General features: G+C 44.4%; 3 protein-coding genes across 7 annotated transcripts in view; 2 read left to right on the forward strand and 1 right to left on the reverse strand.

Annotated features, from left to right (window-relative positions):
• The window catches only part of ackr4b (atypical chemokine receptor 4b), a 393,880-nt gene that overhangs the window by 224,636 nt on the left and 157,049 nt on the right, over positions 1 to 12,195 (reverse strand). The window lies entirely within an intron of this gene.
• On the forward strand, positions 6,451 to 8,473 carry LOC132994286 (OTU domain-containing protein 1). Its single transcript, XM_061064542.1, has one exon. The coding sequence runs from the start codon at positions 6,687 to 6,689 to the stop codon at positions 8,007 to 8,009; it is 1,323 nt and encodes a 440-aa protein (XP_060920525.1). The 5' UTR covers positions 6,451 to 6,686; the 3' UTR covers positions 8,010 to 8,473.
• The window catches only part of si:ch211-285f17.1 (sickle tail protein homolog), a 120,205-nt gene continuing 118,861 nt past the window's right edge, over positions 10,852 to 12,195 (forward strand). For 3 of the 5 annotated variants that reach the window (XM_061065052.1, XM_061065056.1, XM_061065054.1), the window contains exon 1: positions 10,853 to 11,122. In XM_061065052.1, coding sequence (XP_060921035.1) covers positions 11,053 to 11,122 — 70 coding nt within the window. In that variant the 5' untranslated portion in view covers positions 10,853 to 11,052. Of the gene's footprint in view, positions 11,123 to 12,195 lie in introns of all 5 variants that reach the window. The other 2 variants (XM_061065051.1, XM_061065055.1) reach the window with 1 other exon arrangement.

A 12,195-nucleotide genomic window follows, 5' to 3' on the forward strand; every position in this document is an offset into this window, starting at 1 on the left:
CATTAAAACATCCTCTTAAAATCCTCCAATGAGAGCAGCTCGTTAAGTCTCAGCTCTTTTTTGTGATTGGTTCAGAGTAAAAGGAGCAGCAAACTTAAACTTTAGGAACAGACGGTGAGAAAATGTCCTGAGACTGAAGATTTTAAATCTCTGTTCTGTTCTGACTGATGGAGGTCAGAAGGTCAGAAGGAAGTGGACCTGAGAGAGACTTTACATAAGAACATGTTGGTGTTTATGTCTGTGTGACACATGCAGACAGCAGACAGTGATGAGTGAGGATTCAAACTGAGTGATGATGAACTTCAGAGCTTCATGATACTCAGAGTGCAGAGAGGGTAAGATGACCAATCAGAGAGGCCCGTGTCTCGCTGTGCCCGGTTACCTCTACATATGGCAACTGAATATACTGGAACTGAAGAAGCCTAAAGATGATGTCATAACTGTGAGCTTGCTGAAGTAGAGAGTGACTCTCTCTCTCCCCCTCTTTCTCTTTCTCTTTCTCTCTCTCCCTCTCTCTCTCTCTCTCTCTCTCTCTCTCTCTCCTCATCTCTCCCTCTCTCTCCCTCTCTCTCTCGTTCTCCCTCTCTCTCTCTCTCTCTCTCTCTCTCCCTCTTTCTCTCTCTCCCTCTCTCTCTCTCTCCTCATCTCTCCCTCTCTCTCTCTCTCTCTCTCTCTCTCTCTCTCTCTTTCCCTCTCTATCTCTCTCTCCCTAGGAGAATTAATACTTTTTGCTGGTAGACTTTTTTTACAACTGGAAGGTCGGGGGTTCGATCCCCAGCTCCTGCAGCCACATACCCGATGTGTCCTGGGCCAACCCCAAATTGCTCCCACTGCTTTGTCGGCGGCGTGTGAATATATATGAATTGCAGTAATCTGACCCCGCTGTGTAACATCTATAATAAGCCATCCCATTCATATCAAACTCAGTTAGCGTGACTCTGTTTCAAGCGGTCAGGATGAAACAGTCAGTATGTTAAAAATAGAGATGTAAGCTCCAGGCCGAGCATGCAGCAGCCTGCTGATGACGACAAGTCAATATCAGTCAGTTTAAATGTTATAACCTGAGAGTTACACCCTGTGTCGTTATGAATCAGGAGACATAAAAACTAAGTGTATACTGGAAATTCTAGTTGTAATTAAGTTTATTCATAAAGCACATTTAAAACAGAGCAACACTAAACACTGAAATGAAATCCAATACAAGACTAAGAGAGCCCACAATCAAAGATGCTGAAAGACAACAACAAGAGCAAATATTAGGGTCTGATAACTGAAGGCTCTACCTCCCATAGTACATTTAGAGTATAGGTACCACAAGCAGGCCTGATGACTGAAGGCTCTACCTCCCATAGTACATTTAGAGTATAGGTACCACAAGCAGGCCTGATAACTGAAGGCTCTACCTCCCATAGTACATTTAGAGTATAGGTACCACGAGCAGGCCTGATAACTGAAGGCTCTACCTCCCATAGCACATTTAGAGACCGTAGGTACCTAGAGCAGGCCTGATAACTGAAGGCTCTACCTCCCATAGTACATTTAGAGACCGTAGGTACCTAGAGCAGGCCTGATAACTGAAGGCTCTACCTCCCATAGTACATTTAGAGACTGTACCACAAGCAGGCCTGATAACTGAAGGCTCTACCTCCCATAGTACATTTAGAGACCGTAGGTACCACGAGCAGGCCTGATGACTGAAGGCTCTACCTCCCATAGTACATTTAAAGACCGTAGGTACCACGAGCAGGCCTGATAACTGAAGGCTCTACCTCCCATAGTACATTTAGAGACCGTAGGTACCACGAGCAGGCCTGATGACTGAAGGCTCTACCTCCCATAGTACATTTAAAGACTGTAGGTACCACGAGCAGGCCTGATAACTGAAGGCTCTACCTCCCATAGTACATTTAGAGACTGTAGGTACCACGAGCAGGCCTGATAACTGAAGGCTCTACCTCCCATAGTACATTTAAAGACTGTAGGTACCATGAGCAGGCCTGATAACTGAAGGCTCTACCTCCCATAGTACATTTAGAGAGCGTAGGTACCACGAGCAGGCCTGATGACTGAAGGCTCTACCTCCCATAGTACATTTAGAGACTGTAGGTACCACGAACAGGCCTGATAACTGAAGTTTCTACCTCCCATAGTACATTTAGAGACCGTAGGTACCACGAGCAGACCTGATAACTGAAGGCTCTACCTCCCATAGTACATTTAGTGACTGTACCACAAGCAGGCCTGATAACTGAAGGCTCTACCTCCCATAGTACATTTAGAGACTGTACCACAAGCAGGCCTGATAACTGAAGGCTCTACCTCCCATAGTACATTTAGAGACTGTACCACAAGCAGGCCTGATAACTGAAGGCTCTACCCCGCATAGTACATTTAGAGACTGTACCACAAGCAGGCCTGATAACTGAAGGCTCTACCTCCCATAGTACATTTAGAGACTGTAGGTACCACGAGCAGGCCTCATAACTGAAGGCTCTACCTCCCATAGTACATTTAGAGTATAGGTACCACGAGCAGGTCTGATGACTGAAGGCTCTACCTCCCATAGTACATTTAAAGACCATAGGTACCACAAGCAGGCCTGATGACTGAAGGCTCTACCTCCCATAGTACATTTAGAGTATAGGTACCACAAGCAGGCCTGATAACTGAAGGCTCTACCTCCCATAGTACATTTAGAGTATAGGTACCACGAGCAGGCCTGATAACTGAAGGCTCTACCTCCCATAGTACATTTAGAGACCGTAGGTACCTAGAGCAGGCCTGATAACTGAAGGCTCTACCTCCCATAGTACATTTAGAGACCGTAGGTACCTAGAGCAGGCCTGATAACTGAAGGCTCTACCTCCCATAGTACATTTAGAGACTGTACCACAAGCAGGCCTGATAACTGAAGGCTCTACCTCCCATAGTACATTTAGAGACCGTAGGTACCACGAGCAGGCCTGATGACTGAAGGCTCTACCTCCCATAGTACATTTAAAGACTGTAGGTACCACGAGCAGGCCTGATAACTGAAGGCTCTACCTCCCATAGTACATTTAGAGACCGTAGGTACCACGAGCAGGCCTGATGACTGAAGGCTCTACCTCCCATAGTACATTTAAAGACTGTAGGTACCACGAGCAGGCCTGATAACTGAAGGCTCTACCTCCCATAGTACATTTAGAGACTGTAGGTACCACGAGCAGGCCTGATAACTGAAGGCTCTACCTCCCATAGTACATTTAAAGACTGTAGGTACCATGAGCAGGCCTGATAACTGAAGGCTCTACCTCCCATAGTACATTTAGAGAGCGTAGGTACCACGAGCAGGCCTGATGACTGAAGGCTCTACCTCCCATAGTACATTTAGAGACTGTAGGTACCACGAACAGGCCTGATAACTGAAGTTTCTACCTCCCATAGTACATTTAGAGACCGTAGGTACCACGAGCAGACCTGATAACTGAAGGCTCTACCTCCCATAGTACATTTAGTGACTGTACCACAAGCAGGCCTGATAACTGAAGGCTCTACCTCCCATAGTACATTTAGAGACTGTACCACAAGCAGGCCTGATAACTGAAGGCTCTACCTCCCATAGTACATTTAGAGACTGTACCACAAGCAGGCCTGATAACTGAAGGCTCTACCCCGCATAGTACATTTAGAGACTGTACCACAAGCAGGCCTGATAACTGAAGGCTCTACCTCCCATAGTACATTTAGAGACTGTAGGTACCACGAGCAGGCCTCATAACTGAAGGCTCTACCTCCCATAGTACATTTAGAGTATAGGTACCACGAGCAGGTCTGATGACTGAAGGCTCTACCTCCCATAGTACATTTAAAGACCATAGGTACCACGAGCAGGCCTGATAACTGAAGGCTCTAACTCCCATAGTACATTTAGAGACCGTAGATACCACGAGCAGGCCTGATAACTGAAGGCTCTACCTCCCACGAGCAGACCTGATAACTGAAGGCTCTAACTCCCATAGTACATTTAGAGACCGTAGGTACCACGAGCAGGCCTGATGACTGAAGGCTCTACCTGCCATAGTACATTTAGAGACCGTAGGTACCACGAGCAGGCCTGATAACTGAAGGCTCTACCTCCCATAGTACATTTAGAGACCGTAGGTACCTAGAGCAGGCCTGATAACTGAAGGCTCTACCTCCCATAGTACATTTAGAGACTGTAGGTACTACGAGCAGGCCTCATAACTGAAGGCTCTACCTCCCATAGTACATTTAGAGTATAGGTACCACGAGCAGGCCTGATGACTGAAGGCTCTACCTCCCATAGTACATTTAGAGACTGTACCACAAGCAGGCATAATAACTGAAGGCTCTACCTCCCATAGTATATTTAGAGACTGTAGGTACCACGAGCAGGCCTGATAACTGAAGGCTCTACCTCCCATAGTACATTTAGAGACTGTAGGTACCACAAGCAGGTCTGATGACTGAAGGCTCTACCTCCCATAGTACATTTAAAGACTGTAGGTACCACGAGCAGGCCTGATAACTGAAGGCTCTACCTCCCATAGTACATTTAGAGACTGTAGGTACCGCGAGCAGGCCTGATAATTGAAGGCTCTACCTCCCATAGTACATTTAGAGACTGTAGGTACCGCGAGCAGGCCTGATAATTGAAGGCTCTACCTCCCATAGTATATTTAGAGACTGTAGGTACCACGAGCAGACCTGATAACTGAAGGCTCTAACTCCCATAGTACATTTAGAGACTGTAGGTACCACGAGCAGGCCTGATAACTGAAGGCTCTACCTCCCATAGTACAATTAGAGACTGTAGGTACCACGAGCAGGTCTGATGACTGAAGGCTCTACCTCCCATAGTACATTTAAAGACTGTAGGTACCGCGAGCAGGCCTGATAACTGAAGGCTCTACCTCCCATAGTACATTTAGAGACTGATGATGACAGCATGGAGCGGTTGTTTAATTTCAATGTTTATAAGTCGAACACTTTAATTCTGTCTCTAAAACCTGAAAGAAACGTCATGATGGATTATTTAATTGTTATTATTATTATTAAGGGTCTACTTTTGGTCTTTGGTCTGTGTTTTAATAATGGTGACTTGTAGGCCTGTTTTGGGTTTGGCATATTGTTTATGCATGCCACAGTAATCAAATAAAATCATCATCATCATCTCAAAACGGATCATTAGAGGAATAAAAAAATAAAAACAGTGAGGTGACATATCGCATCCTTTTACATTTTTCGACTTGTAATCGAACAACGACGCAGTGCCAGTCAGGACCTGTAAACGGAGAGCTGCGTCAAGTCTGCTGCTGACAGCATGACATTACCGGATATGAGGTCATTTTGCCTTCAAAATAAAGTTCTAGCTCATTTTATGGCACCAGTCACCCAAAAGTTATTTATCTTGAGTTAACGTGACGGCTCTGCGTTAACTGGGTTCAGCTTATTTTTCATCTTGCATCAAATCATCAAACTTTTGATGTTCGTATTAAAGACGCTGCATGTGGAGGGAGTAGAGCTACGGCTATAGCTGGATTAGGCAGTTTCAGTGGAATACTGTCCCTGTCCCATGTAGGCTATAAAAGCACACATCAGCTCACCCAGACATCGCGTTGAAATTTTAGAGGTTGTGGGGCGCTGGTAGCCTATAGTGGGTAGTTTGCGCGCCCCATCAATCAATCAAACTTTATTTATATAGCACCTTTCAGACAAATTAAATTGCAGTTCAAAGTGCTTTACAAGAGTGCAGAAAAGTTATGGACGAAAAAGTATTTTATAAAATCATTGAGAGACTAATGCACACCAATAAGAATTAAAGAAATATATATATAAAAATGAAAAAATAGAATACGACACATAAAAGCAATAAGATATTAAAATGAATACATATGAGAAGAATATTTAAAATTGTAGTAGGATAAAAAAGGATAATGATAAGATTTGAATTTATATAAAGCACTATATAAAAGCCATGTATAGAGGCTGTGGTCTATGAGCTAATGGTCCAAGTGGGTGGCCCGGGTTCGAAATCCAACCTGTGGCTCCTTTCCCACACGTCATCATTCCCCTCTCTCTCTCTCTCTATGCCCGACATCTGACTCTATCCACTGTCTCTATACAAAGGCATAAAAAGCCCCAGAATACATTTTTAAAAGAAATAAAGAAATGGCACAAAATTGTCTGTGCAACCCTCCCTGAAAAATTAGGGAAATTTGCAAGAGCTTTTTGTGCTTTGTTTCTTCTGTTTTTTAACATCTTGTTATTTTTGATAATTATATTCCTGTTTCTTGAGTTGTTGTGACGACAAAAACATTTCCCCTATGGGGGATCAATAAAGTTTATCTTTATCTTTAAAATAACGTTCGTTGAATAAGGATTTATATTTTGAAGGCTCCTAGTCCGGAAACGCATCGGTTTCATTGTGTCTGACTTGACTCAGTCGAGGCAGAAAGTGTCTTGTAACAGTTTGAAGTCTAAAATTAGGGAGGCACCCCAACAGAAAATGACGCAAGAGGACTAAAGTGGACAGTGTCTCTCGTCTCTGCGCGTCAATGACAGGACTCAGGACCATGGAGACGTTCACTACAACTCTGCTGTTGTTGATGACACGGGGGGTATTTTTAGATGTTGTTGTCATCTTTTCGTAACGGCCGTTCAGTATAAAGGAGTCCTTCAAAATGCAGCTGTACAACAGTGCGCTCACACACTACCCGAGGTCGTCTCGCAAAGTTACAATAACTTTATCGGCCGCGTCGGAGCGTCTAAACGGGACTACACCGACCCCCCCTGAGGCCGATAAAAGGGGATTTACCCACCCAGAGACAACTTCAGCTACCAACGGGGATCCCGTGAGCGACACTGCTGCTTCCGCAAACATGCCTGCCTTTTCATGTTACGAGGCTTCCTCTATGAGGCCGATTTACTTCACATCGACCGCTGAGATATTAATCCGCCGACCCGACGGAGTGGAGAGGTCTGTGCCGATCCACTTCGTGAGGGAGTCCAAGACCAAACCAGCCTCTCCTGACTCACACAGTAATGGTGAAGGTATCCTCTGTCATGACTGTGACTCGGATGTGATTGTGGACTTAGATCATGTGAATAATGGGACAGATGAGTACCAGGAGGTGGTTGGAGATCTCTTTTTCAACAGCGCCAGCACCTGTAGACCCAAAACAGAAGAAAACAAAAGGATTGGTGGAAATGCAGGTGAGGGTGATGAAGTGATGCATGCCCCCTTCAGGAGCAACGGGTGGGCCTCGTCACAGGAAGAGGAGCTAGCTGAACCTGAAGACCCCGCAAAGGGAGATTTTAATATCAGAGCTGCTCAAGAATCTGAGGAGAGACGGGCGTTCGAGCTCAGCGTCCTGCAGGAGTCGCCTCAACAGAAAAGACAGGAAGTAGAGGACATCAACGATAAGGTCACACGGTACCTGGCCGAGGTGGAGAGACAAAACAAGTACCTCCAGGAGAGGCACAAGTTCAGGTACCACGTCATTCCAGACGGGAACTGCCTCTACAGGGCCGTGTGCAAGGCCACGTTCGGGGACCAGGCGAGGCACGGCGAGCTGAGGGAGCAGACGGTGCACCACATCGCCGACCACCTGGACGAGTTCAACACCATCGTCGAGGGGGACGTGGGCGAGTTCCTGATCAACGCGGCGCAGGACGGCGCCTGGGCCGGGTACCCCGAGCTCCTCGCCATGAGCCAGATGCTGGACGTCAACGTCCACCTGACGACCGGCGGCAGCCTGGAGAGCCCCACCGTCTCCACCATGGTGCACTACCTCGGCGAGGAGGACGCGTCCAAACCGGCGATCTGGCTCAGCTGGCTCAGCAACGGTCACTACGACGTCCTCCTCGACGACTCGCTTCCCAACCCCGAGTACGAGGACTGGTGCAGGAACTCGCAGATGCAGAGGAGACGAGACGAGGAGCTGGCAAAGTCCATGGCGGCGTCTTTATCCAAAATGTACATCGAGCAGAATGGATCAGCGTGAAAGCAAAAACACTGAATGATGACAATAAAAAAGACGACACTGATACAGTAAAATAATATTCCACTGATCTGCAGGAGTTCTGCTTTGAATGATTTTTATAAGATTTCTACAGCGAGAGACGTGCAGTGCACATATTTGTGTTGTTTTTTTTGTAAAAGCAGTGCCAGATTAGTGGCAGGACATGTTTGAAAGTGTGTGAGCCTGTTCTTGACAGTTTGGGTGTTGGATGGTGAAATGATTGATGATTTAAATACTCTTAATGTCTGAGCTTTTGAGTTTCCATTTTTTCTCCGTCTGTATAATCGTTATAGCTCCTCTCTCTCTCTTTTTGCACAAAAGTCCTTTTCAGTCCAGAGAGTTAGATTATAGCTTCTTTGAGAGAAAAATCCAAGGGTTGTTTTTTTTTCTATTATTCCATTTCTGTTTAGAAAAGTATTTTAAAATAAATTTCTCAAAAAAGAAAAAACTCCATTTGTGATATTTGCATTTTGAAGTTTGTTGATCTGATGTGCTATGATCCGTCTGTAATCCGTTCTTATCCACTATCATTACGGTTGGGGGTCAGCTGTGCCGTCCTATGTGCAGAAAACATCCCTGAGAGTGAGACCCGTCCTTTTTAGAGGGATGACTTGATGCATTACTCATCCTTTCATTGTCAGCTGTTCTGGATTTTAAAAAGTGTAAAAACAGAAAAGTGACTCTGCAGCCGACGGCCTCCCACTCAGGTCGGTTCTGCAGAACAAAGTGATGAAGTGAAGGTGATATATGAGAGCTCACCTGCGCTGCATCAAAGCGATATGCAGCTTCACAGTTGAAGAGTGCACCGTCCACACGAGTAACAGTTTGAAAGTGAGTTTTAAGTTTGTGTGTCTTTGGTTCCCTCTGTTTTGTTAATGTGCAGAAATCTTATTTTGAACCATGTGGTGACAACAAAACACATCAACACAACAAATACATTTTATTAATGTTAGGATGAAGATATTTCACATTTTTACTGTCATCATGTCTTGACATGACGTGGTTAGCACTGTTTCCTCACAGTTACAATGTTACAATGTTACAATTCACTTAGCAGACAGTGAGAAGGTTCCGGGTTCGATTCCCCGCCTGACAGGAGCCTCTCTGTGTGTTCTCCCCGTGCATGTGTGCATAAATAAATAAATAAAAAAGTTTGCTATGGGGGGAAATAAAGAACATTAGAATCATTCATAAGAACCGGTGTCATCGTGGTACAGAAGCTGAAGGTGCCCAGCGGAGTCTGAGATCGAACGTGTCAGGTAGGAAAACATTATTTATTGTTTTCATTTAACACGAGATGATGAACAAATGGATTCCTCAGGTGTGTTCCAGATGTGTGTTAGAGATGTGTGTTCCTCTAAATGTTCCTCAGGTGTGTTGCAGATGTTTGCTCTTCAGGTGTGTTCCTCTAAATGTGTTCCTCAGGTGTGTTACAGATGTTGGTTCTTCAGGTGTGTTACAGATGTTGGTTCTTCAAGTGTGTTACAGATGTTGGTTCTTCAGGTGTGTTACAGATGTGTGTTCTTCAGGTGTGTTACAGATGTTTGCTCTTCAGGTGTGTTACAGATGTTGGTTCTTCAGGTGTGTTACAGATGTGTGTTCTTCAGGTGTGTTACAGATGTTGGTTCCTCAGGTGTGTTACAGATGTGTGTTCCTCAGGTATGTTACAGATGTTGGTTCCTCAGGTGTGTTACAGATGTGTGTTCCTCAGGTGTGTTACAGATGTGTGTTACAGATGTGTGTTCCTCAGGTGTGTTACAGATGTTGGTTCCTCAGGTGTGCTCCTCTTACTGAGAAGGATGACTGACTGAATATCTCACCTGTAGTTTGTACTGCAGTTGTACCAGACTGATTTGACATCAGACGCCACAGGAAGCCAGCCCTCTGATGGAGTTGCACTTTTCCTCCAGTAGGTGGAGCTGTAGCTCCCTTTAAACACTGACAGAGTTAAAGACTTCTTTTCAGGCTGACTTTCACCACCCTGTTGTACCGATTTAAATGTGCTTAAGTGTTCTCCGACTTCTTAAATAATAAATATAAATATAAATATATATATATATAATAATGTATATATATATATATATATATATCAAACTTTATGAAAGATATATATATATATATCTTTCATAAAGTTTGATTCAAGAATAAAGTCAATTTTCAAACGAAAGCTGTTATAATAATGAGTAAAACAACTTCATGTTAAATTGCTCTCAATCACCACACAGCCTCATATCTCTACTTTATTATGAACCATAAAATAAACTTTATTGAAACATAGAAAAGTACAAACAAGTAGACAGAGCAGTTTGACATATTTATTCCTAGGTAACTAAAACAAGAGACTCAAAATAACATTTTAATGCCTTATGAATATGACATGTTGATAATAAAATACATAGGCTGACAATAGCACACAGTTTTATATCTCTACAAGTGAAATAAGTGAAAACATTGCACGTTTTTTGTTTTGACATAAAATATAGTTCTCAAGGTCTTTCCAGACTGTGGTGGATCTGGAAGTAAACTTTACTAATACAAATGTTGAGATAGGCTTTTACGCTTGTGTTGGATAAATGTGATGGAGTTCTTATGAATCATGTGGCCTGATGACGTAACCCTGCAGTCATGTGGACATCAGGGAGAGAAAAGTTTGAATCTTTTTTTTTTTAATGCAGGAGGAGAGACGGATCCTGTCCCTGCTTCAGTGAGAGAGGGAGAGAGAGAGAGAGAGAGAGAGAGAGAGAGAGGAGCACAGGGCAGGTGATAGTGGACCGAGAGAGCGGGCTGCTGCTGCAGTACTGGCACACAGTCAGCAGCGCACACACACACACACACACACACACACACACACACATACACACACAGAGAGGGAGCAAAGGGAAAGTCAATGACAGACGCTTCCCATCGGCGTGCAAGATTCCCGTGCTCGGAAGTTACCGGATACTTTGAAACAGCCAGCTCCCCGTGGAAGAGGAACACACACAGTCGGTGGTCGGTGGCTCTGACCTGAGAGGAGGTGGTGGACATGTCGGGACACCGGGTGCAGTTCGCGGACCTTCCTCCGAGTCAACACAAAGGAAGTCCTACATTTCACAGTAAGGAAAAATGATTGAGTGAAAACGTCTGCTGTGCTGACCTTCATTTGTTTTGTTTTAACCATCAGTGGGGAAACTCTTTCTGCTTTCTTCTTCCTCCCCCGAGCTGTCAATAGCCTCTTCATAGTAACTTCATATCTAGATGTGTGTTGTCATAGACTGGACACAGGAAGAGTTGAAGCTTCCTGTGTACTTCACCAATGAAAGGTGTTTTTATCAGATGTTACCTTAAAGTAGCCTTAAGGGAATCAGAGAGTGATGCTTCTTTCTTTGGCAAATTCTACAACATTCATTAAAGGGAAAACATCCATATAGCTTATTATTAACATTTTGAATCATGGCTTCCAACTGTCAAGCTAAACTTTACCATCTTGTGGAGAATTGTGATAACTGTTTCATACCAATACAACACGTGCATCACTCACATGACATGCACGGCTCTGGATATGCTTCCTGATGTGATGTGCACCCTCCCTTGTGCGTGACTCGGTTCAGGGATGTTGAGATTGAACCTTCACTCTCGATGTTCTCTGCATGTGCATCAGTGCTGCGATCCCATCCAGTGCTCACTTCATGCACTCATCTGAAGTGGCAGTTGCCCTTTACGTGAGCTGCTGCTGCAGCTGCTGCTAACTTTTTTTTATCCTCATGCTTCTTCTTTAGTAAGGTGACCCTCACCTATGGATGCATTCAATTACCGCTTTAATGAAACACACATTCTACAAATTAATGGACACTATTATTGTGTTTGCTTTAATTACACAAGTAGATTGCTTAAAGATGTGCTCCTGATTGCATGTGAGATGTGACAGTGTCAGCCTTTTTGCTGCTGTGTGACTGCAGTGTATGCACTACACAGCATGAGACACAGAGAAGCTTAGCTCATCTCCATGGTGACAGGTTGACTGACAGGACACGTGAGCGAGGGCGCAATGGGAAAATTGCCAGTTTGCTGCAAAGCCCTCCAGAGGGGTTGCATCTACAGTGCACACTGTTTTTTTTTTTTTTTTTTATGACAGCTCATGTGATATACTTTTTTTGCGTCCATGATGGCAACTGTTCTGTCAGCTTGT

Source organism: Labrus mixtus, chromosome 19 (assembly GCF_963584025.1).
Source record: "Labrus mixtus chromosome 19, fLabMix1.1, whole genome shotgun sequence".
Lineage (NCBI taxonomy): Eukaryota > Metazoa > Chordata > Actinopteri > Labriformes > Labridae > Labrus > Labrus mixtus.

Coding starts and splice junctions, on each gene's coding strand:
- LOC132994286 (XM_061064542.1), top strand. CDS start 6,687: ATGCAGCTGTACAACAGTGCGCTCACACACTACCCGAGGTCGTCTCGC.